The sequence below is a fragment of the Abrus precatorius genome, unplaced genomic scaffold (genome assembly GCF_003935025.1).
Source record: "Abrus precatorius isolate BTA unplaced genomic scaffold, Abrus_2018 Scaffold10, whole genome shotgun sequence".
Classification (NCBI taxonomy): domain Eukaryota; kingdom Viridiplantae; phylum Streptophyta; class Magnoliopsida; order Fabales; family Fabaceae; genus Abrus; species Abrus precatorius.
The window spans coordinates 26,621,334-26,648,284 of NW_020874292.1; the positions used below are offsets into that span (position 1 = coordinate 26,621,334).

Sequence of the window (26,951 nt, forward strand, 5' to 3'; positions counted from 1 at the left end):
GGTAACTTGATATTTCAATGTTTAAGGCCATATTTAATTAGAGTAGAGTAGCATTCCAGTTGGGATGATTCTAATGTCCTTTCTTCTTTTGTAAAAAGGAAGATAAAAATGTATTTTTTAAAAGCTTTTAAATATTATGGATCGTTGATCAAAATTGGATGGTTAAAAATGAAAGACTAAAAACTGGTAATACAAGTTACATTTAAGAAGGAATATATTGGTAATTTCTCTTTCTTGTTATGTTTATATTCTTCATTGTCTTCTTTTTATCTTTTTCCTTTCTTTCTTCAATATTAATAATAGAACTCTTTACCCAAAAAACTATGAAAAAAACACTAAAAATAATTAAAAAAATTTGGACAAATCTCAAAAAGTTATATGAAATAAACATATAATTTGCATATATTCAAGTTTTATATCAAAAGTTATACACTTTTAAAGTTTACAACGTTAAAAATAATACTATTCAAAATTTTTTACTATTTTTTACATTGGTCCTGTGATGAAACCGACGTAGAAAGTAGTTCTTTTAAAAAAATATAATTTACATCAATTCTTTGAGACAACCGATGTAGAAAGTAACATTTCTTAAGTTGCTACGTTTTACATCTGTTAATCGATTCTTTAAGATAGCATATGTAAAAAGTATATTTAATAAAGAAAAAAGTCATATTTTCTACATCATTCTCTCATGTAATCAATGTAGAAAATAACATTTAAAAAATAAAAAGCTTTCTATAATTCTTTAAGAGAACAATGTAGAAAGTTACATTTTTTTTTAACATACATATACTTTTTAAGTCTTTTTTATGAGAAAATTGATGTAGAAAGTTTTTTATTTTTTTTCTTTACGTCTTTTCCATTTTTCATTTTATATCTTTTCTATTCTTCATTTTCATCTTCTCTTCTCTAATGATTATGAATGAAAATAGATATACAAAGAGCTAGTTAAATTGCAAACTAATGGTTGATGAACATAGATAGAACAAGAATGATATAGTAAGTTAAAGTATAATACAAAGTAACACTTCTTCTCCAATGTTTGTCTTTTTTTAATGACTTTTCATCTTCTCTAACGGTGCAAAATAAATAAGACTGGATGAATAACATTGATATGACTAACAATAAAAGCAGGCTATTCATTAGGTGTTTTATTTTTCTATTTCAATCCTAACTATCAATTTAATATACAATCTAATTTCTTAATTCTTTTAAAATTTACTAAAAAAAAAAAAACGGAAGAACCGTAGAATCACCCCTCCAATTGCATATATTAATTTTCGTGAAAAGTAGTCGCGTGTATAAGAATCATGAAAGTATGGTATCAACATTATTATTACTCTAATATGCATATGATAAAATCTTGAGGACACTTATTTTATTTATTTCTAAATTTTTTTACCGGAAAATATATCTAAAAGTTTGGCCCAATCTGTTTGAGGCCTAACTTGGCTCAGTATATTCAATAAAATGTCAAATTCAAATTTCTTAAAAAGTTTAATTAATTAAATGGTTCATATTTACTTTTGTTCGCAAACTAGATCCAGTTTGAGTTTTAAAAGAATACTCTTTAGGCCTAATAGGTCAGTTTAGAATTACTTCTTACACCCTTGTTTTTGGTAATAGCAATTTTTATGCTATTTTTTTTTAAATCAAAATTATCCTTGAAGTTTTTCGTTTCTCCGCCTCTATCTTAAAAAAATTAATGTCAAAACAAATTAATATTCTTTTTTTTTCCTTCAACAAGGTCTATATATTTGTCCTTTATTATTATATCACATCACCTCTAAATCCTCTTCTACGAGTTCTTGGTTGTTAGTCATGCTCTTGCACGCTCTCAACTTTTTCTTGAAAAAAAGTAAAAACAAATCTATCATTCCATGGAGGAGGACAAGACGTTCAACTTTTCAAGCCAAGATGAGTACCACCTGGTGTAATTTTGTTCAAGAACTTTTGTCGAAAATGTCACAAGACGTTGGTGTCGTGATTTTCACGAAAGCAAGTCGTGCATTTGTGGCAATTCTTACACCATAAATTTGTGTTTTGAGGTCCTTGACAATTTAAGGGGCAATGGTGCACACCTCCAATATAAAAAATGTTTAACAGCAAGCATTGTTTTGATGTAGTGGTGTGCTTAGGTGGTTAGGGAAGTCAAGTGAATTGGTGAAATTCTTATAAAAAAAAAACATTCAAATGACCAAGTGAAAAAGAGTTTAAAATAGATTATATAACAAAGAAAAATGACTAACGTATTTAAGGTATGGAGTTTACCTTCATTTATATAAACATTTATTTTACTCTTTGTACGAGGTTTTCATCATTGTCTTGTCATGAATAATTGAGAAGTGACTGCATAGCAATGAATTTGACATTAATACCAAGTTTTAAGCATGCAAGTTGTGTGATTTGAAATGTTTTACAACGAGGTTTCTTGGATACATGTGATGCTCTTTTGACTGCAATGGGTTCTAAGACACTTTGAGGGATTTTAACTATGGTTGTTTTTCAATCCAATGTCAATAATATCACTACAAAATAGTTACCCCTTGGCTTACCATTATTGCAAAGTGATGGAGACATGTTTTTTAGAAGCATTGTGGCTTGAAGTGAGGTTCGAGTCTATTTTGACTTGGGCTTTTACTTTATAGCTTCAAATTGAGATGTGGTGTTGAGTTAGAAGTGATGTTGGGTGAACGTTGATGGTCTTTGTTTTTTGCCAGGCTCGTTTCAATGTCTATGGAGATGTATAGTTGGCGAGAGGTTTCAAATTTCTAATGATTGTTAAAGCCACACCATGTGTTGTGTGTCTATTGGTTTAGCCGCCTTTGAACTGTGTGCATTAAATGTGTAATCATGCATGATTATGACCCTTCATATGTCATTCATAATGGTTTAATTTGGTCATATGAAAAAAGTTAATAATGTCTTTACGTTTGAGGCTTTTATAAAGGGCCACATGTCATTGAGAATTTTCGTTTTGCTCATTAGTATATGGGTTGTTCATTGGAGTGATTCCTTTTGTTTGCTCAACGTGTAATGACGACAATTGTTTTTGGTTATGATTCTATGAAAATTTATGCTTTCTCACCACCTCAAAAGGTAGTTTATGACTACTACTCACAAAATGTGTGCCGCAATGAGGATTTCTTTGGTACCACGTACATACCGTGATAGGGGCACGCATCATGTGGGCTTATTACAGCAGGTGACAACAGATGGTTTACTTATGTAAACTTTTATTTTGTCGTGCATTGCATGATAGATGGTGAAGAAGGATAGGGTCGATATCATTATACCATGGTTGAGGTAGACGCCCTTATTAGATCTAGCGTGGAAGAGGAAGTTATAGGGACTCTCACTTTCTATACGACCAAGGATGAAGTTGTGTTGAAGGAGCATCTAGAAATGTGTAGAGAGAATTGCTATAAAGGTGACTATATGATTGAGGTTCCAAGACCAATAGGTCGTGTATCTGTGATATGAGGGACATGTCAAATGATTTTATTTACATGTACAGTTATTTGTTTTCCAAGTCCCTCTCACCAACTTCCAAGTCAAGATGGTGTTGCATCTTCACCTCGCCCCCTCAAAGGTGCACCCAAACGGATGAGATTTTTTATGAAGTGTTGAGTTGTTGTTCACCAAAGTCAAGGAAATTCTCTCCATTTTCTTATTATTACATTCGTTTTATGTGATGCAAAAGAAACCATCTTAAGTGGTCGTAAAGGTCGCGTGACGTTAAGGGCGGCCCCCCAATTTGAGGATTTGTTACATGTACATTGAATCGGTGAAGAGAAGTGGGAGTGTCATTTCGAAATAATATTTTAAGGCAATTATGGTCTTGGGTGAGAGTCCCATTTTGACAAGATCCCTTCAATGTGCAACCTCATCTATATATTTATTGGACAAGTAGTCATTTTTGTCGGGTTTGAGAGTATTTAGGTAGAGAGTCTTGTAATGGGTAATGGGTAGGACAATGTAATGTAATTTTAAAATTTTAAAGGCAATGGGTACATCTCTTTATAAATTTTTAACTTGCTCATATTTCATTTCATGTAAAGTCAATTCACACTCAATTCTAATAATTTTAACATAACAATCAAAGATTTCTATGTTTCAAGCAGTTAGGTTAGAGCTTTGGACAAGAGTTTCTAAGTCATCTATAGAGTTTAGTAGAATCTACAGAGAAATATTTCTCTAGTAAAATTTTGTTAGATGTCTCGACCGAGCAATTCACATCTATTATAGATATAATTAATAGGGTTTTTATGATTTTTTTACTGTGTTTTTTTCATTGTCTATTTCTTATTGCGGTTTCAAGTGGTTTTTTGAAAGAATTGGCTTAATATCGCTCCTAACGCTTTAACTAATAGGACTCGTGCCTCCGACAAGGAAATACTACAATGTTCAAGTGAGAAAGGATTTAGAATAAGTTTTATATATAAGGTAAGGAAAAATGAGTAATTTACCTGAGGCTTAGAGATTCCCTTATGTTATATAGGTATTCATTTACTCTCTCTATTGGGATTTCATCATTGCCTTAACATGAATCATTGAAAAGGGCTACTTAGCCGTAAGTTTAATGTCATGCAAGTTGTGTGATGTGCAAGTATTACAACACTTGAGACTGCTTGGGTACACATGACTCAAAATGCCCTTTTAACTATGGTGAGTTCCAAGGCGCTAGAGTATCAGTTTTAAAGGATTTTGATCATGACTATCTTTTAATTCACTGCAATAATATTAGCTTGGAATAAGAATGGAGAATGACATGTGAGGACTTTATATTGGGTGCACTAGAAGTGAGAAAGAGAGTGGTACATACTTCTCAAAAAGATAGAGATAATTTATGCGAAATACTGAAGATAGATTATGAATATCAAATAAAGGAAAAAAAAGTTGTGCATTTAATAAAAAAAGAGGTATTAAAGATAATCTCATACACGCACACGCACTAAAGAATTTCCTTTCTTATATTTTTTTTTATAGAAGTGTCAATCTTAAAATATTTTCAAGATAGAGCTATGTTATCTCCTACTTTAGATGTTATTATTCAATGATAAGAAATAAGGAAGATTTGTAAGCATCGATATGTAATAAAGATGATAAATTGTCAAATATTATTAAAAAATTATATATAAAGAAGTATTTTAAAGTTTAAATTAATAAAATATTTATAATTTTTTATTCAATTTCTTTGTCTTTACATTGATTATGTATTGTTATTTATATTTTTTTAGTATCCACTTTTATATAATTAAATTCAATCTTATTATAAAATAATATGCTCGATCAATTAAAATTAATTTTAATACACATTATAGTAATACTTTAAATAATATATTACATATTAATTAAACATTGTAAATATATTATATTTTTAATATTTAATTATACGTTAATCACGAGACAGGTGTCACACTAGCATATTAATAATATTTTGTATTTAATTAAAAATATGACCTATTTATAAATAAATTTATTTACAATTAAGTTAAATAAATTCTCAAAAAAATTTACAAGCCATTAAAAAAGTTAAAAGGGAAATTAGAGTTGAGATTTTTTATGCAGTGAGCGAGGCATTTCATGAAGGTATATAATTTCTGGCCCGTTGATGAATGCCTGTGATTGCTCAGCTAGTCAGCTTCTGTCCGTGGCCATAACTTTTGGACGAGCGTTTGGAGCCAGAAAATTAAATGATATGTAAGTAGATTTTCTATAAGCATTCTCGTTATCTTTGGTCAGAATCTGATATACTATAATTATTCACCAGATATTTTCATTCTGTGCTTCAAATTTCAGAGCAAATGAGCGTTTGGGAGCAGTACAGTATTGAATATCTACTTTTTATATTTAAATGATTTACATATATTTTAAATTAAAAAAAAAACTCTTTTTAAAAATCAGACTAACGTACCCTGTATCTATGGATTCGGATCCTCTCATGTTGTGGCGGGAACATGACTCTCATGTTCAAATTCGCTTAAGCGAATTTTGAATGGCTTAAGCGAATTCAAAATAGCTTAAGCGAATTTAAAATGGTTTAAGCGAATTATGTAAAAAAAAGATAAATTATGTAGAAACTAACAGCATGTTATCAAAGGATAAAATTTATACAAAATTTATTATCAAAGTTAATTCTACTCATCCAGAAATATTTAACTGTAACAGCAAAACATGAATAAAAGTTCCATTTTATTCCATTTCATTAATGATACAAAATTATTCACAATAAAATTTACAAAAAAAAAACTCATTAATACATAGACAAGTCAAAAATAAAAGAAGCTGAGACATTTTATTTCATTTCATTCATATCAAATATCATTTGGGAATAAATGAGAGAGAATGAAAATTCTTCTTCCATTTATTCTCGGATGATATTTGATATCAATGGAATAGAATAGAATGTCTCAACTTCTTTTATTTTTTACTTGTCTATGTATTGATGAATTTTTTTGGGTAAATTTCATTGTAAATAATTGTGTACCATTAATGGAATGGAATAAAATGAAGTTTTTATTCATGTTTTGCGGTTACAATTAAATGTTTCTAGATGAGTAAAATTAATTTTGATAATAAATTTTGTAAAATTTTATCCTTCGATAATATGCTGTTAGTTTCTACATAATTTTTTTTTTGCATAATTCGCTTAAGCTATTTTAAATCCGCTTAAACTATTTTGAATTCGCTTAAGTCATTCAAAATTCGCTTAAGCAAATTTGAACATGAGAATCATGTTCCTGCCACAACATGAGAGGATCCGAATCCCTCTATCTATAACTCTATGTTTACTCAAATGTCGTATATTCACTTGCCTTCGAAATTATGCTTTTGGAATCTAAAGTTTTCGCATGATTGAATATTTCGTATCATTTAAATGATTTCCAACTATGTCAAATGTGAAAGATTGATTGCCCATCATGGGAAAAAATGCACATACAATTAAGATATATTATAGCACCTTTATTGCTTGCTAGCAGCATAATTACGAACCATGATATAATTTAAAAAGTAAAATTCTCAAAAGCACATAATCATTTATTACCACGAAACTAATAGATTATATAATAAAATATAAGGTTAACACACTTTTTTTTTATTAGTAGTTATATTTTATTAAAAATTTAAAAATATAAAAAATGTATTAATTTAAGAACGCGTATTTTTTATAGTTTTTAATAAATTTAAAAAAAATATATCAAAAACATTATTCATAAATTAACATTGTAATTGATCTCTGACAAAAATTCCTTACTTCTTTCCTCTCCATTATTCAAATATGATTATTATTTTGAGATAGATATGAAGTGTATGTTGTGGGTGATTCTAATATCCTTCTTATCTTGTTTAGAAGTATTTGAAATATGGCTTTTTGAAAAGCTGAATGATGACTTCTCTATATTTTTTGACCGTTGATTTAATTTGTTTTAATCTGATAGTTAATAATAGATGATGAAATCCGGCTCCATAGGTTACCATAACTTCCCGAACAATCTTATTGCTAAGGTTAACTTGTTGTCTCTGTCATTAGAGCTTAGCAATAGAACATACTCAGAGTATATGATTCTTGGCAAGTATTTTTGTTTGGTGACCCGATTATTCTTGGCAAGGTGATCTTGTTTGGTGACAGCTTAACATTGGACACTACATACATTAAAAGTTACATGCTCTTAACTCTGGTCTTAATTTCAAGGTTCTAAAGAATGAAGGTGGAGATAAGTAAAAGTGATGCAGAGAGTAAGAAAATGGTGTAACTGGATTTATGGTAAAAAATAACAGTTTGTAAACAAATAATTCAAGAACAATCTGGAGACTAGATTTAAATTTTTTTGAGTTTTTTAAGTGTGTTATTAATGTGATACTCAAATAATAGAGGATTAAACCGAAATAACAAATAATAATTACGCAGAACTGACTTAAGCATAAAGGTTTTTACAGAAATGTGTTAAACGAGAACCAAATTGTAGTAAAAGAAATAAGTAAAATGAACTAGAACTAAATACAAAAATGTAAATGTGCAGGAAAATAAACGTACAATTCCTAAGCAACAATGAACAACGACAACTGTGTGTCTCTAGGGAGCTGGTGTTTGGCGTGATGTAAGGTTTCAGCATGCAAAGATTTTTAGGTGCGGTATCTAGATGTAAAAAGTCATCCTCTGGAAAGTAAAGCTCTGATGTATTTATAGGTAAGGGAAACTACTATCGTTCTCCTTTGTTTGCGGACACTAATCGGTCTTCAAGTGCTGCCCATTATCCACGACTGGCTCTGATCATGCTGTCGGTTGTGATTTTTTCATAACTGCTATTGCCCATAATCTTTCTTTGTGTTATTGAACCTTTATCTGGTAGTAACTGTTAGTAATCGCTTCTGAGTCTTGTAATAACTTTTTGGGTTTATCATTACTTTTATAGACTTAGAATCTTTTTTTTTTTCTATTTTTCGAGCAATTCTGAGAAGAATCTAAGAGGCTCATTTAGCATTATGGTCTTAGAATCATTTCTCTCTTGATTTCTATTTTTTTACTAATTCTGGAGAATCTGAGAGCTCTTTTATTCTCGTAAACTTAGAATATTTTCTCTGTTCATTCCTGTTTTTCAAGCAATTTTAGGAGAAATCTAGAGTTTAATCCAAGTTTGTGGACTTTAGAATATTTTCTAATCACTTTTTGATTTTTGAGCAAAATGGTATGTTAAGGACTTAAAACCCTCAAAAACTCCTCGAAAGACCTTCAATTTTGTGGACTTAGAATAATCTTCTGGTCAATCTTAATTTTTAACCAATTTTAGCTATTCTCAGTCCAGGGACTAAAAGATTTCTCAAAAACTCTTCGAAAAGGCCTTCAGTCTTGTGAACTTAGAATAATTTTCTGCTACTCTCTTGTCTTTTGAGCAGTTTTGAGAGAAATCTAGGGTGTGACAAAAACTTCTAAAACAACTCGAAATATGACATTTTTGACAAAAATTAAGGTTTTTCTCAAAGAACCTTCCAATACTTTTTGGGTTCGAACCTACTTTTTAATAAAAAATGAGACTCTTTCTTTGACTTTCTAAAACTTTTCGAAATATAGTTTTTTCAGCATGCAAAGACTCTTTCTTTACTCTCAAGACTCCTAAAAAAGTAAATCTTCTAACATAATTTTATAACTTGAAAAATTTTTCTTACCCTAAACAAATTGTGATAGAATTTTGTTTATCGATGGAGGATGTGACGATCCTTTAATCAATGGTTGACATATGGGTATCAAGAATGGAATGATCTCATAAATAATTTTGATACAAATATTAATTAGTCGTATATTAGCGGACGACACACATAAGTTCATAATGCATTACTGTTAGCAATCAAGATATTATAATTAGACTTATCAATCGATTCAAAACTTTTCAAACATAGTTAATATCTATTTAAATCCCTTTATATATTGGAATACATCTTAGATCAGTCGATGATTATGTTATGACCAAAGTCCTACTCATGATCACTTAGTGGAATTAGGAGGAACTATAATTGTGGGGTGAAACTAAAAAGAAAGATTTAATTTTACGAAATTCTTGAATTTTTCATATCTTCAACTACTAACATAGCCAAGACCTTGTTTAAACACGTTGTTGATTTCATTAATCAAGAAGAAAAGTATTATCCAGTATTATCACGGTTGTGTTGTTTGTGTTATGTAAAGAATTTTTTAGATTACTCTTGGATCCGGATCCTCTCATGTTCTGGCGGGAACATGAGCCTCATGTTCACATTCGCTTAAGCGAATGTGAAATGGCTTAAGCGAATTTTGAGTGATTTCTCGCTTAAGCGGGACTTTTGGCTTAAGCGAAGCATTTCTGGGATCCCCGCTTAAGCGACAAAAAACGGCTTAAGCGAAGCATTTCTGGGATCCCCGCTTAAGCGACAAAAAACGGCTTAAGCGAATCTTGAATCGCTTAAGCCCGTCCAAGCGAATATCTGTAATTTTAAGCAAATTTGGGACAGAGAAGCATGGATTTTGTGCAGATTACTCGCTTAAGCGCTGTTTGAATCGCTTAAGCGTAAGTGTTTTTCGCTTAAAGCAGATGCAAGCGAATTTTATTAAAATGAAGCGAATCTGGGACAGGAAGCACTGATTCACAGGGCTATAATTCGCTTAAGCTAATAAGGATCCGCTTAAGCGAATGGCTCATTGGCTTAAGCCAACTCTGTGATGTTGAAGCGAATTGAAAATGGCTTAAGCGAAAATAAGGGCTTAAGCGAATTATGCAGAAAAAGCAAAAATTATGCAGAAAATGACAGCATGTTCTCAAAATGTAAAAGTTTGCAAATTTTGTTGTTAAAGTCAATTCCACTCATCCAGAAACACTTAAATGTGGTAGCAAAACATGGATAAAGATTCCATTCCATTAATGGTGCACAAATGTTCACAATAAAGTTTACCCAAAAAAGAATTCAGTACCACATAGACAAGTCAAAAATAAAAGATACTGAGGATTCCATTCCATTCCATATCATCTAGAAATATAATTATTCATAAGACTTGAAAATGTTAAATGATTCTGCCAGCATAACATGGATAAATACTTCAGTCCATTGTATTAATGAAAGGATAGGAGTTGAAAGCGAAAATATACAGAAAATGAAATCCATGACAACATATCTCAAAATAAATACATCCATAAATGATTTTATAATTGTGGATTGATCATGTCTGCCACGTAGTCGTGCTCATTGAAGTCTTCATTATGTTGTTTATCATTGTTTGTAGCGTTATTGTCATCCTCTTCCATTTGTGCATGTGTTTGGTCTTCAACGACTGGTTCATTGAGCTGAATATCTTTCTCAGCTCCTTCCTCTGGTTGGGCCATATCATCCTTTGCAAATTGGGGGTTGGTTGGAAAAGTTGGACTGTCTCCAGGCCAAGATACAATACTTGCAAAAGATTCAGGTGTAGGCCAAGGGAAAGCAGAAGTCTCTCCATGATGTTGGTGTAATGTAAACTTGAGAATTGACAAAATGAGGGTTATGTTAAAAAAGTTGAACATTTTCAATTAATATGTAAAAAAATTATTTAAATAAAGTTTACCTGTAGAAGGTCTCATTCAATTGCATGTAAGCTCGGTTGTTTGCTGCATTTTGTTGCTCTATGTGAGTCAAATGGCGTATGACAGCAGAATCTGTATGTGGCATGTGAGACATGGATGGTGCAGTTGGTGGTGGTGCTGTTGTAGGTGCTGCAGATGAGCTCGGCTGAAATGAAGGTGGAATAGGATGCTCTAATGGATTAGTGCAATAATTTCTTATGAAGTGGGAATTTATAGGTTTCTTCAATTTAACTGTTTGGTTGGAGCAGTCGGGAATACTAAGGCCTTGTGAAGCACACAAAGCAGTGATCAGAGCAGGGAATCCTAAAGGTTTGGTAGCTGCTGCAGTAGAGGAGGTGTTGGACATGACAAACTGGTGTATTTCATCTGAAATTATTGCTGCTATGTCCACAGTTAACTTCTCCATGAAGCTATAAATCAAATATGCTCGAGGCATGCGAACATCTGAGGTGTGTGTGGTAGGGGCTATGTTGGCAAAGAGAAACGATGTCCATATTTGTGCCAAAGTGTTTAAACTTTGCCTCTTGAACCTCATTGCCTTTCCAGCAGCATTTGTCTCATAGGATTTCCCAGGGATGCATAAGACATTAGCTACTTCCTGGTCTACAAAACCTAAAAATCTCTTTTTACGTTGTTGATATTGGCACATCTCTCCTTCGGGTAAGATCATAGGATTACCCAAAAGTGCAAAAATAGCCTCCCTATCATAAGCAATTGTTTGCCTCCGAACCCAAGACTTCCTCTCTCCCTTGTCTGGTATCAACGGCCACGCATTTGCGTAAAATTCTTTGAATAACGCTACAAACAATGATGAACAACATAATGAAGACTTCAATGAGCACGACTACGTGGCAGACATGATCAATCCACAATTATAAAATCATTTATGGATGTATTTATTTTGAGATATGTTGTCATGGATTTCATTTTCTGTATATTTTCGCTTTCAACTCCTATCCTTTCATTAATACAATGGACTGAAGTATTTATCCATGTTATGCTGGCAGAATCATTTAACATTTTCAAGTCTTATGAATAATTATATTTCTAGATGATATGGAATGGAATGGAATCCTCAGTATCTTTTATTTTTGACTTGTCTATGTGGTACTGAATTCTTTTTTGGGTAAACTTTATTGTGAACATTTGTGCACCATTAATGGAATGGAATCTTTATCCATGTTTTGCTCCCACATTTAAGTGTTTCTGGATGAGTGAAATTGACTTTAACAACAAAATTTGCAAACTTTTACATTTTGAGAACATGCTATCATTTTCTGCATAATTTTCGCTTTTTCTGCATAATTCGCTTAAGCCCTTATTTTAACTTAAGTCATTTTCAATTCGCTTCAACATCACAGAGTTGGCTTAAGCCAATGAGCCATTCGCTTAAGCGGATCCTTATTAGCTTAAGCGAATTATAGTCCTGTGAATCAGTGCTCCCTATCCCAGATTCGCTTCATTTTAATAAAATTCGCTTACATCCGCTTTAAGCAAAAAACACTTACGCTTAAGCGATTTAAACAGCGCTTAAGCGAGTAATCAGCACAAAATCCATGCTTCTCTGTCCCAAATTCGCTTAAAATTACAGATATTTGCTTGGACGGGCTTAAGCGATTAAAGATTCGCTTAAGCCATTTTTTGTCGCTTAAGCGGGGATCCCAGAAATGTTTCGCTTAAGCCAAAAGTCCCGCTTAAGTAAGAAATCACTCAAAATTCGCTTAAGTCATTTCACATTCGCTTAAGCGAATGTGAACATGAGAGGATCCGGATCCATTACTCCTTCGTAATCCTAATCATTGGATAAAAAATTAACGATAGAAAAGTTATATCAACTTTTAACAAAGATGGGGAGAATATTAAAATCACCTTTGTTGTTTGTAGGAGGATGTTTCCACTGCTCCTTCCCATGGCATTATCAAAAGCCTTATTCCACCCCACACCTGAAGAAAAGCATATTTTAGTTGTTCCCACTGGAAATATATTCAACTAAAAAGTATTATTCATTAAACTTCGTGAAGAGTAACAACTTTTTTAATATGTAAACAATAACCTTTTGAAAAAGTGGTAACAATGATTGATTTGATCCCATAGTAGTATTGATTTGACCCCTTATTTATAAGCTAATCGAACTGACGAAGACTTTTAGTTTACGGTGAATCTTACCTTTATCTCAAGTGGTGCTCCGATCTGTGTACCTCAAATTTTATTCCAGTGAAGAAGACGACAAACTTATTCTTCGTCAATGTTATGTTTTTGCTGTACGCAACACAACACACCAAATATTATTATACATTAAATTAAGAGTTGCACAGATTATTTATACATCATGGAATCATTTTAATTACTAAAACAGGCATTACTTGAATTTAGAAGGTTTACTCAGGTCTTACGCTTTGCGATGTCAGCTACATGTAGGTGTAAAGTTGCATTCATATTTTAACCCTAAGAAATCCAAGTGATATGCTAAGTGTTGAAACCTTCAACAATCAAAACACATGGAGTTCTTTTCTTATAAAACTTTTATATATATACAAAGAGAGTGAGAGGAGAGATGAAAAATATTAGTGTAATTTTAACTCATTTTTATACTGTTAAAATTTTACAATTATAAAAATATACTTAAATGATTTTTATTTTCATATAGCTTTTGAAGTTTTTTTGTCTACGCTATAATAATCATGATGTGAAGGGATAAAAATTTATGAATAAAATATGAAAATAATTATAAGGGTGAAAAATTTATTTATATATAAAGAGAAAATTTATTTGTTTATTTAATTTAAATTGAAAATATTAGCTTTTTGTTTGAGTAAGCAATGGAATGCTTGCTAAAAGCAGAATCAGACACACACGCCTGCTTCGTTCAAACAGTGACACCCACGAAGAAGGAGAAAATGTCGATTTCACGCCGTACTTTTAAGTATATTACGAGGAATGCTACTGGCATATTTTTTGTAATATATTTTTTAATGTTGATTAAAATTTATTAAAAATTTGTATAAATTAATTTTTTGTATTTTTAAATTTTTAATAAACTTTAATTAATAATAAATAATATATTGGATAAAGTGTGTTAAAAAAATGTATTTATAGCGTTATTATTATGTTGCATGCCCATCTTCTTTGTTTATTCTTCATAAAGATTGGTTTTGATTTAATGGATTATTACTATACGATAATTAATAGAAGATCTAAATCTCTTTAGAAACTGGATAAGAAGGAACTATTCAACAGCATCCATGATTAAGAACAATGCCATGTGAAGTGCAAAATCATTTTATCTGTAATATGTATCATTGTGTTGCACTATGTATAATTCAGTAGATAATGTTTTTAATTAGCATCTTTTTAATCAATATTCTTAAAATGTTCATTAATAAATCAACCAATAAAATATCACAAAAATTATATTAAAAATTATAATAAAGTTTATTAACATACTCTTAATTTTCTTTTAATTTTAACCAATATATTAAAAATGCTTACTGGTATTTATCTTTTAACACCTGGGATTTTGTATCTCTTTCTCCCTTAGACAGACCAAATGACACTTGAAAATGTATATGTATATAAATAAAATGTATGATTAAATATTATTAAGTATTAAATTTGGTAAAATATATTTTTAATATTTTTTATTAATTAATTTTTATCAATTTAATTGTTAATTTATGTGATACTATAAAAAATTATACAATATAAACATCTGTAAATATTTAATATATATATATATAATATTTTTATGAAATATAAAAATTTATGTTTAATACAAATCTTAGCGTACTGCAATATTAAATAATTTGTCGAATTTTGATATAATTCAACTAAATTTTGTTTATTTACTAAATAATCAACTCAGGTAATATTAAAATGTATTCGATTTATTATATATTTGTGGTATAATTGAAATAAATTAATCCATATTTTTCATTTAAAACAGTAATTAATATAAAAAATTTACTTAGCTAAAGTGATCCTTAATTTCATGTAGAGTAATGCATATTATTCTTTTTCTTTATATCATTAGGTAACTAATAAAGAAAAAATTTAAGATTAATACTTTAATTTTTTTACATGAATTTTTATATAGTTTTTTAATTTATTTTAAACTAAATCAATTTTCTGTAAATGAGTATTAGAAATAAAAAGTCTTAGAAATTTTATAAAATATATTTAATTATTACTCAATGTTTTAAATATAAATATATTTGTGATTAACTAATACAAAATATATTTTTATGATCTTTCACATTTTTTAATTTTTAATAGATAAAAAAATCTCTATATTAAATTTCATAATTATAATTGAATTTTAACTTAATAACTAATAATTGTTATTCGAATTGTTAAAAATTAATTAAAAATAACTTAAAAATACCACACTTATTACAATTCACCTTTCTTCCCTATGTTGACTAGGAATGGGGCCATTGACTATGGGAGTACATACACTTATTGGTTTGGTTAGGTGGCATTTTCTTTCTAGTATTCATTTCTAGCATATTGTTGAGGTCAAGAAATTATGTACTAATATACAACGCTTTTTTATTAAATATTATAAATTTAAAAAAAAATTTAATTTATTAAACTTTTTGAAATTATTTTTCTGTTTGGAGTTAGTCCACATGTCAATAATTTTATCAAAATGGTTGACGAAAATGTTGAATTTTTATTTTTTTAAAATAAATTTTACCATCAAAAGCATAAAATAACCAGATCGTAACATATGTCAACATCAGTATAATTTTGTAATATGATTAGTGAAATTAGTCATGAACAACTTGAAACTCTTAAATGATAACATGTGTCACAATTTAAATAAGTTTCGCTATAAAAATGGTAAGAAATATATAGTGTAAAAGTTTTACCATATTATTACACAATGAGCTAAAATGTGTCATGTATCAGATTTCTGCAAGTTATACAATTTTTACAGTGAAACTTACTCAGACAGTGACACGTGTCACTATTTGAGAGTTATGTGCTATCTATGACAAAACTGGTTTTTAATTTCACCAATTATATTACGAAATTATACTAATATTGACACATGTTACAATCTAGTTATTTTATGTTTCGGATGATAAAATTTAGTTTAAAAAATTTAATATTTTTATCAGCTATTTTAACAAAATTATTACCACATTTACTTACTCATTCTAAATATTTTTTTTAAAATTAATAAATTAAAAATGTATTTTTAAATTTATAATATTTAAATAAAAAATATGATATACGCACTCTCTCTTCATTTTAAATAATAATTATAAATATTTTTAAAAATATATTAAAAAAGCACACTAAAAAATAAAATTTAATTAAAAATAATAGAATATTATAAAATTTAATATATTAATAATATTAAACATATAATTTTTTCAAAAAATTATTATTAATTTTATGATTATAAATATACATTAAAATAAATTGAATTATAAGAATAAAAAACATCTTTAAATATATTTATTGTTAATATTTTATATTTTATTATCATAAAATTTATATTAATTAAAAATTCATTAATTAATTTTATCATGAGTATTTTCTATATTTATATTAATAAATCAGTTATTTATTTTATTAAAGGTAGTAGTTTTTTTTAAGGAAAAAGAAAAGTCATTGGAAATTGTATAATTATTGTGTCTCAGCTGGACCCCATCGAAAAATAATAATTTCCAGGAAACGAGGTGATTGAGAAGGACAACTAACGGAGAGTGAAGAACGGCGTTAGTTATGTGTGACAAAAGGAGGAGGAAAGGAGCGAAAAAGTGACGTGTGGTGAAGACAGAAGAAACGTGCAACGTTAAGGGAGAGAGACGAACGCCTCAAAAGAAAGACCGGTTCTTGTCAGCCAAGCCACCTGTCAAACCCTCTCTCTTAACGCGTCAATTGGAAACTCTTTGTCTCCTTCTCAACCCTCTATATATCACCCTTCTCCCACTCTTCCCATGTCCAAACTCACCCCTTCTCTAACGTTTCCCTTTTCCATTTTTACCCCTTCTCTTCTGAGGAGGGACAACAAAACAACAAGAACACAACACCCCAACCAGAAAAAAAAAAAAAAAAAACTCATTCAAAGATCCACACCCTCTTACCTTCTTAATCTCCTCTTTCCCTCTAATTATTTTTTTATCGCCATGGGCACCGAAGTTCTGCGGCCACAGAACTGCTTAATCGAACGGATCAGGGTTCCGCCGGCGGCGATTTCTCGCCGGAGGGCGTATGGGAATTATGCTAACAACGGTTGTAATTTCTACGCCGGCAGGACTTACCGGAAAGCCGCGACCCGACCCGAACAGAGGAAACGGGTTCCGGACAGAAAACCGAGCTCCGATGATTCGAGGGTGGCGAGGGATAGCGGGTTGGTGATGGAGAAGGTTACGATTCTTCGGAGAGGGGAATCGCTCGACTCGAAGATAAAGAGCGAGGCGTTGAAGAGGGAGGGTGATGATTTGGTGGTCATTGGAACCCATAGGCTCGGACCCGACCCGGAAATGGTACCCAAGCAGATTCGGATCGTGAATCTGAAGCACGGTTGCGACGTTTACGCCGGATCGGCGTTCGCGATGTCACCGTCGCCGAGCGCGCTTCCGTTACCGTCTTTTTGGAAGAAGCAGTCGGCGGCGGCGGTTGATGACTCAGCCACGCGGGATCTGAGGCGCTTGCTTCGGCTCGAATGAGCCGCGACGGGTTTAATTTCCGGGTTTCGGGTCGGGTTAGACCCGACGGCTGTGGATGTTTTTCCCCTCGTCTCTCCCTCCTCTTTAATCTAGAATCTTCTTTTTCTTTTTCTCCGTTGCGCCTCTCCTATTTTCTAGATCTGACCCGACCGTGATTTTTTTAAACGGAAGGGTGGGCCTGAAATTGAGGAAAATGTTTGGGGCGAAAATGTTAATAAAAGAAGTTTGGAGTAGCGCATGTAAGATTGTATGATCTTGTGGTCGTGGTGGAGGTTGTTAAGGGTAAGACTAGGTTGTAATATCAGGTTAGAATGGAAAATAAATAAATTTCTAAAAGAGGAAATATATATTGGAGGAAGATGGGGGGTTCATTTGTAAAATCCGGAAGTGTATGGGTTGAGTTTATGGATTCTGCTCTGTTGTGAATTCACCAGCGTCTTGTAGGTTTGTACCCTTTTGTACTGTAAAGTAAAAAAATTAAATAGGGAAATTTGAGCAGATTCATATTTTCTTAGTCGTTGTTTCAGAATTTTTTTCTAGTTTTCATTTTGTTTGGTCGTGAAATACTCTGCAAAGAGAAACCCCTGACAAGAAGAATCAACCTAACATAATAACACAAGTGCTAGTATAAAATAACGTAAAATCCTAACTGGAAAGAACAATAAATACACTTTTTTTATAATTGAATATGTTTTTATTTTTTAACTTGAAACTAATTAGAATTTGAAATAATAATTGAATTTGAAACGGGAGAGCAGAACATCTTGAATCCTTGATTGGCAAACCCCACTAAGGTTTGGGTGGAGCTCTTAAAGTAAACATGTTTACTGCACATTCCCAAATCCAAAAGTATAAAAAATAATATGATAATATTGATATAGAAAAAAGCAATGTGAGCTTTTATGGCCTATGATTTTTAAAATAATTTTGATAAGATGAAAATGATCAAGTTATAAATTATGGTCTATTGTTTCTCTGTATATCCTGAAATGGTATTCTGGTTTTGGGACCGGACAAAGAGGTGGGGATTGGAAATGAGAAGATTTGAAGAGAGACAAAAAAATCTGCATAATTTAGTGTGTGGTATGTGCAGAAGAAGACGAAGAAAGGGTGGATGTGTGGTGGCCTTGCAATCGCAGTTATCTCGGTGTGTCGGCAGCTATCATACCCTACCCATCCTTCAGATCATCAGCTTGTGGTAGAAACCAAACTTGCCGATGCCCAAGGCCACTCTTTCTCTCTCCACAAACTCAATAATTTATAAAAATCATAGACTGATTATTTTGTTTTAAAAATTATTTATAAACTATGGTATGGAGAATCTCAGAATATGATCCACTTTTTCTCAGGAACCCAACTTTTGTGCCAGCTTTAACTTTTTCTTTTTTAATGTTGAGTGACTATTGACACTTTTATGCTTTTATTTTAAATGTTATATCAAATAATTTTATTAATAATATGGTTAAAAAAAAACTTTAAATTTAAATATTTATATAAGAGTAAAAAAAAGAAACAATAAACAAATTTCATATTATGTCAGCTTTTAGAATGCTGCTTCCTCATTAAAAGTTTTCCTTTCGCTTCTTTTTACTAGAAAAAATTATTCTTTTTTATTTTAATTATAAGAACGATTTTTTAATATGTCCAAGGGTACATGCTAAAAAATATTAAATATATTTTATTAAATATTATAATATCAGAAAAATATGTTTTAATTTTATGATTTTTTATATAATAAATATTTATTTTTAATTTTTTTAATATATGTTCTTCAGGACATATTTTAAAGTTGTAAAAATAAAAGTCCATTTACAAATACACTGTTAAATAATAGAATTATCAAAATATTAAAAAATAGAGCATAATTATTTAAAATTTTATCAAAAACGATTATTTACTAATTTTATAAAATAATAGTAATAAAATAAAATAAACTACTAAAGTGTAAAAAACTGCAAAAAGGTAATGAATATAATTTTTATTCTTTATTAACAAAATAGAGAGTATTACATTTTGATGCACACACAAATTACTTGGGATACAGTTTTAAGGCTGACATAAGAAGGAGTAATACAATTTTTTTTTTTTATTTCAGTCCATAGTTATCAATAGTGGCCACGCTATCATGGTAGAATAGAGCGGCCTAATCCTATTATGGCAACCCTATAGCATTCATTGCGTGGTTTATTGTTGCGGCTGTATTGTGGCTGTAACGGCTGTTATGTTGTTCTCTTTGAAAGTTACAATTTTGTCCTCTATTTCTTAACGTTGAGACTCTTAAAGGGGACAATCTTCAGATTTTGTCCCTCTTTATTTTTTGAAGTTTCTTCCTCCTCTCACGAACCCTAGCTCTTCTTTTAATTCTCTATGTAGCTCTCCTATGTTCTCCCTATTTCCATTGCTAGTGCAAGGCTTTCATCTATAGCGAGGCTTCTAATAAGGAAGAGACAATTTTTTGTCATTTTTTTCATTTCTGACAAAACTTCTAAGGTGACCTAAATTATTTTGAGTCATTTTCTTCATCTCTTGTCATCTTCTTCAAGGTCAGCAAAACTTCTGACATCATTCAAACACTTTCTAGTCATCTTCTTCAGCTCTGGCAAACAACAAACTTTCTAGTGACTAAACAATTTTTTTCTATTTTTTTCCCTTCTTTGTTTTAATTCTTCTACTCTATTCAGTTTCAAATTTCAAAGCTTAAAGTAGAAGTAATGGTTCCTCCTGCCAATTAGTCATAAGGAACCGCCTCTATTTCGATTTCATCCTATGCATTAGTGAAGCCTTCGGGAAATAATTCAGATATATGTTGGCAATGGAACAATTTGAAAGACATAAATAATAAAAAGTCTATTACTTATGACTTTTGTAGAAAAATGACTACTGACAGTATTACGTGAGCAAAGAGACATCAAATGGGAGTGAAGGGAGATGTTGATAGGTGCCCAATGGTTCCCAAAGAAATAAAAGAAACACTAATAGTAGCTCATGAAAAGAAGAAAATTGAAAAAGAGACATATTTACTTCAACCTGATGAAGATGATGATGAAGAAGAAGAGGTGCAAGAAATTCAAAATATTCATAGTGAAAAAAGACATGCAACCTCAAGTGTTGCATCAACTTATGTTAGTGGTTGTACTGCCACCCAAAAAAAAATGTTAAGGGCCTATTGGATTTATTATGGTTAAAGAGTCTAGAAACAAGTATCAAATTAGCAAAAACAAAAAGACAAACAAGTATAAATGATGCTTGTGTCAAGACAGCGAGAGCAAGAATAATTTAATACATGGAGCGATTCCTTTGTAAGAATAGAATTACTTTCAACATTGTGCGCTCAAAAAGCTTCAAATTAATGGTTGAAGCTATTGGAAACTATGGTCCACATTTAAAGCCTCATAGTTATCATAAGTGTAGAGTTCCTCTTCTTAAAAAAGAGTTAAAGTATACAAAGGAAATGTTGAAAAGTCGTGAAGAAGAAAGAGAAAAATGTGGATGTTCAATTATGTTAGACGCATGGACAGATAAAAAAAATAGAACATTGATCAATTTTTTAGTAAATTGTCAAATTAGTTCTATGTTTGTAAAGAGCATTAATGCATCTGCTTATATGAAAACTGGAGAAAAGTTGTTTGAGCTCTTGGATAATTTTGTTAAGGAGATTGGAGAGAAAAATATTGTGCAAATAGTTACTAATAATGAAAGTAATTATGTGTTAGTTGGTAAGAATTATTCTTAACTCTCTCTAGTAATATCATTTAAACAATTTGTATTCATATTTTATTAGTTTCTAATTTTAGACTATGCAATTTAATCTTACGTAAGTTGCTGCAAGCTAAAAGACCACATTTATTTTGGACTCTATGCATTGCCGTATTTACTTGATATTAAAAGACATAAAAAAAAACACCTAGAGTCAAGAGAACAATCCAAAGAGAAGCTACTCTTGTAGGTTTTATTTATAATCATTCATTGACTTTGAACATTATGAGGAGGTTTACAAATAAAGTTGAATTGGTTAGATATGGAGTGACAAGGTTTGCCATAACATTCCTCACATTACAAATGTTACATAATTAAAAAAAACAACCTTAAAAAATGTTAACTTCTGATGAGTGGTTAAAGTCCAAAACTGAGGAAAAAGGGTAATAGACATTGTGCTTATGCCTTCTTTTTAGAATGATGTGGTTTTCAGTTTTAAGGTTATAGGGTCACTTGTGCAAGTTTTGAGGTTTGTTGATAATGAAAGAAAGTCTGCAATGAGTTATATATATGAAGCAATTGATAGAGCTAAAGAAAACATTTAAAATGCATTCAAAGGAAATGTAGACAAATATAAGGAGATTTTTGCTATAATTAATAGAAGACGGGAGTGCCAACTTCATCATCTATTACATGCTGCAGGTCATTATCTAAATCCTTAAATTTTTTATAGCAATAAACAAATTAATCCTCAAGTTATGGAGGGCTTGTTTAAATGTATTGAGAGACTATGTACAAGTGAAGATGATGTAGATAATGCTACAATTCAATTGTCAACACATAGAAGAGCTAAAAGTCTCTTTGGTTTAAGTGGAGCAAAAAGACAAAGGGCTACAATGGCTCATGGTAAGAGATTTGTTTAATTTTTCATTGTAATGTAATTATATAGATATAACACAAAAGGCTAATAAGTTGATGCATAACTTACAGCTGAATGGTAGAAGAATTATGGAGTACGTACACCACATTTACAAAATATTGCCATTAGAGTGTTGAGTTTGATTTGTAATTCATCTAGATGTGAACGAAATTGGAGTACTCTTGAGCACATAAGTAAATGTCAAGAAACTTCAATTTAAAGTTCTTATGTTGAGAGTGCAAAACTAATATATTTTATTTATGATAAAATAGATTCATTCTAAAAAAAGAAGGAGACTTGAGCATCAAAAGTTCTAAGACTTGATTTTCATTAAATATAACCAAACTCTTAATGAACGTTTTGAATGTTTTGACATGGTGGATCATATTATCTTATCAGACATTGATGATAGTAATAATTGGTTGCTAATGCAATTGGGGTTAGTGAGCCTATAACCTACCCTAAGGCGACAAGTTAGATCAAAATCCAAGACAACTACAATTACTTCTTCTAAATATAAGGTAAAAGGGAGAAAAATTGTATAAGAAGAAGAAGAAGAAAGACTCTGAAGAAGAGGAGGAGGAAGAAGTTCTTTACAAAAAATAGTGACAAAAGAAAAAATGAAGAAGACATGACAAATCTTGGAGATGAAGATGATGATAATAACTATTAAAATATTTGTATTTAAATTGAATATTTAGTATTTTTAAACATCTAAGCATTCGAGATTTAAATTTATTTAATTCTTATATTTTATTTTTATTTGTTATTGACATTTGACATGTGTTATATTCTTAAACTTTTATTTTTAATCATTAATATTGCATATGCTTTTAAGTTAGATCTTAAATTTATATTCTTCAGCATACATATATGTGTAATTTAATTTATATAGATATATTTATAATTATTAAAATAGTCATTTTGCTATCCGCTATCCCGTTATAGCATTTTTAGGGTCAACCGTTCCACACCGTTATCCAAAATTAACTACTATGTTTTAGCCTATAAATACAAAGAGAGAGAGAGAGTTAAAAAAAAGATAAATAATATTTTTTATTTAGAGTCTCATTTAAGGCTATATCATATAAATTAAAAACAATAATATTTTTACACAGAAAGATAGATATCTACTTATTTTGGAAAAGGGGAAATTACAAAGGCTTACCCTGAAGGAACTATTTCCAGATTGTATAGCTTTTGAAAATTGAGCGTGGGTTCAATTGAAGCCGTGCTTTTCTTTTTAAGTTAAAAGCATTTTATTTTGCTGGACCTCTAACAAATGATGTTGGGTAATTTAATATCACACTCACCCTTATAAATAAGGTCACACATATTTCTTTTTCACCTTGGGCTTATTCATTTTGCGTTAATCTTTTTAAAATTAAAATTTTGAAACTGATTAATAATTTTCGATTTTTTTTATAAAATTAAAAAATAATGTATTTTAAAAATATAAGGGTGCAAAAATTCAAACATTGTCCCTTCTCCGTATTCCTATCTGGAGGATTATTTCGGCCCAGTCCTGAGCAGCCCATCATTAATTTCAGAGGGTTATGCCCACGAAAAAAGAAGATATTGATACAATTTAAATTAAACATTTAAATAATAAAAAATGAAAATTTTTATATAAGTAAAAATTAATTTAATTTTTAAAAAATTATATTGTTTAACTTTTTAAAATTTTGAGAATTTTAAATTATAAATTTTAGTTGAGTTAGATATATATTTTTTTGTCTTTCTAAAATTACTTAAATTCTCTTTTGGTATCTATATTTTTTATTTTAATATCTAATTAATGTAAAATATTTAGAATTAATTCTTACATTTACTTAATTTGTGTTAATATTATATGCAGCTAAATACAAAATAAATAAATAAATAGAATAAAAAAATAAATTATGCACGTGAGAAATTAAATAAGAACATTCCAATTAGATGAAACATATGTTTCATCACTTCTCTTGATATTATTTGATAGCTTTTCACGTCATAAATAAAGATTATAATAGTAGAAAGATAATGTAAAACTTTGTTAGTCATATTAGTGACTAATAAAATTAAATAATAACATAAATTAATTATAAAGATTTTACATTAATTAAGAACTAAAACAAACAAAAAATTATAAAAATTAAAAGTAAATTTTAAAAATTTTACAAAAATTAAAAATGTATTTAACCTCTTTTAATTATAACATTTATGGTGGTGAAAATATTTTATGCGGCCACTGCACTGGTGCAAATTCAGAAGGTGACACAGTATAATAAGTTTTAGTTATTTACACGTATGCCCTTAACAATTTAAAACAAAATTTACCTTTTCGAACTCCAATTAATGTTGCAAAGACAGCAATGGAAACAGACTCTGATTCCAACCATTCATTCATGGAAAAAAAAGAAAACCGATATACTTTTTTGATGTAATAAAAATCAAATGTAATGTCTGAATGATCTAAGCTCTTGTTCAAGTTTCAGCTGAACATAACTTTTCCTGAAACAACGAAAACTCCTCATATAAGGAATTAATGAAGTTAGGTCTTTAATTATATTTCATATATGTGAAGCGCATATGTAACTGATAGTTGAAGCCCAGTCTTACTTACGTTCTTTCCAAAACCAAAACTCTGATTTGCTGATTGGCTGTGAAGTTTTAAGATTATCATTACATGGTCGTTTTGAAAGGAATCAAGAATTAATTAGACTAATTCAGGAGTTAAATCTATAAAAATTTCATTAGTTTAATTACCTAACACTCTTTTGTCTTCATATAATTGGGAATTTTGTACAACTTTTTATAAAGAAAACAATGCTGGAATTTTAATCAGTAATGTCACATAGTCAGCAAAAGGATACGAGCGTGTTCGAGAGAGGTGGTTTTGATACAATCAAAAGAATTAGTCACACTAAAATCGTCAACCATGTATATGTAGGAACAAATTTTCAATTATAAAGTAAGTTGAAGAGGGTCATAAGTCTTTTTATTTTATTTTTGATGTTCAAAAACAACTTAAATTAAAGAAAAATAAAAAATTGTCAGGCATTTTGACCGTTTCTACTCCTACCATAGAAAAGGTGGGGAAGTAATTGCAAAGCTCGTGTGAAAGCTTGCTTCCATAAAACCAACCACAGATTAAGAAGAAAATCAGTGGAAAACAAGGTAGCATGACAGGGGAAACATTCTCCGCAGTTAGAAGCCTTACTATAAAGCTTCTTCCCCCTATCACTCTTTTTCTCTTCCAATTGCTAATCCCTGTCGTAACCAACAATGGACACTGCACAAACTTGAACAAATACTTAACCGCTGCTCTCCTTGTCATTTGCGTCTTCGGCTGTGTCTTCGCTTTCTTCACCGACAGTTACATCAGCCCTGACGGTGAGAGGCATTATGCCGTCGTCACGGCCAAGGGACTGTGGCCTTCTCCGGCGTCGGAGTCCGTTGACTCGTCGGTGTATAGGCTCCGGTTTGGAGACTTGATTCATGCTTCTCTTGGGTTGATGGTTTTTGCTGTGGGGTTACTTGGCACCAACACCGTGCGTTGTTTCTTCCCCGGATTTGATTCTGACGACAAGATTCTATTGCAGGTGCTGCCCCCTGTCTTTGGGGCAATTGCTAGTGTTGTGTTACTCGTGTTCCCTAATTATCGCCACCATTGAATTCGGTACCCTACAAAACAAGCTCTGATTCTAACCATATCACCCAGAATTAAGTCTCTGCTTCATTTGTTTGTACTAACTAATTAGCTCTCTTTCAATTTCTATATTTTCTTAAGCACCATAAGATCTATTTTATGTAAGCTGAGAGGAAAGAAGATAGGAGGATGAAAAATAAGATAAAATGAAATTAAAATTATATATTTTGTGAATGAATAAAATAAAAGAACAAAATTATAGTAAATTAAAATATTCATAATAGTTATAAGAAGTTTATTATGACTTAAAAGTTACACTTTTATTTTTTTTTAATTTTTATATTATATATAAAAGTAAAAATCAACATAAATAAATAAAATCCTATCTCCTACCCTCACTTTCCCCAATTTGGAAAAGTTTTTTTTAGTGCGGGTTTCATATATCTTTTTCTTCCTTTTCCTTATTTTATAATATTCAAACGGATAACTTTTTTGTTTGTTTTTTTTTAATTTTCTTCTTCTTTTTGTCCAGTTTTTTCTTTCCTTGACTTTGATATGCCTGGTTTCGCAACCAACGGAACGCAAAAACTTTAAAAAAAAAAACATCTGTTGAAAATAAAATACTTTCTTAACAAAAATTAAAAGAATTGTCATCAAAATTTATTTAATAAATTTTAAAAAAACTTTTAAAATATATAATATTTAAAACTAAAAATAAGTTCAAAAGTCATTTATATTTTCTGTTCAAATAATAATTATTTTAAATTAATTAATTATATATATATATTTATTTTAATTTTTAAAAATATTTATTTAACTCTTAAATAATGATAATTGTTATTATTATTTTAAAAAAATTATTTATTAAAATATTAATTAATATCTTAAAAAAATTTATTTTAAAATTTATTTTAATTTAACAGGTTTGCTTT

The 26,951-nt window shown here is 30.1% G+C and overlaps 2 protein-coding genes across 2 annotated transcripts; both read left to right on the top strand.

Annotated features, from left to right (window-relative positions):
• The first annotated feature begins 17,049 nt into the window (after nt 1–17,049).
• Nucleotides 17,050–18,327, top strand: LOC113845975. Its single transcript, XM_027473743.1, has one exon. It carries the CDS (start codon nt 17,231–17,233, stop codon nt 17,771–17,773), a length of 543 nt encoding a protein of 180 aa, XP_027329544.1. The 5' UTR covers nt 17,050–17,230; the 3' UTR covers nt 17,774–18,327.
• Nucleotides 18,328–25,552: 7,225 nt separating this feature from the next.
• LOC113853196 (protein DMP2-like) lies at nt 25,553–26,044 on the top strand. The gene has a single exon (XM_027483696.1). It carries the CDS (start codon nt 25,553–25,555, stop codon nt 26,042–26,044), a length of 492 nt encoding a protein of 163 aa, XP_027339497.1.
• The last annotated feature ends 907 nt before the right edge of the window (nt 26,045–26,951 follow it).

Bases quoted from the DNA above. Each gene is read 5' to 3' on its own strand.
- LOC113845975 (XM_027473743.1), top strand. From the start codon at position 17,231: ATGGGCACCGAAGTTCTGCGGCCACAGAACTGCTTAATCGAACGGATC.
- LOC113853196 (XM_027483696.1), top strand. From the start codon at position 25,553: ATGACAGGGGAAACATTCTCCGCAGTTAGAAGCCTTACTATAAAGCTT.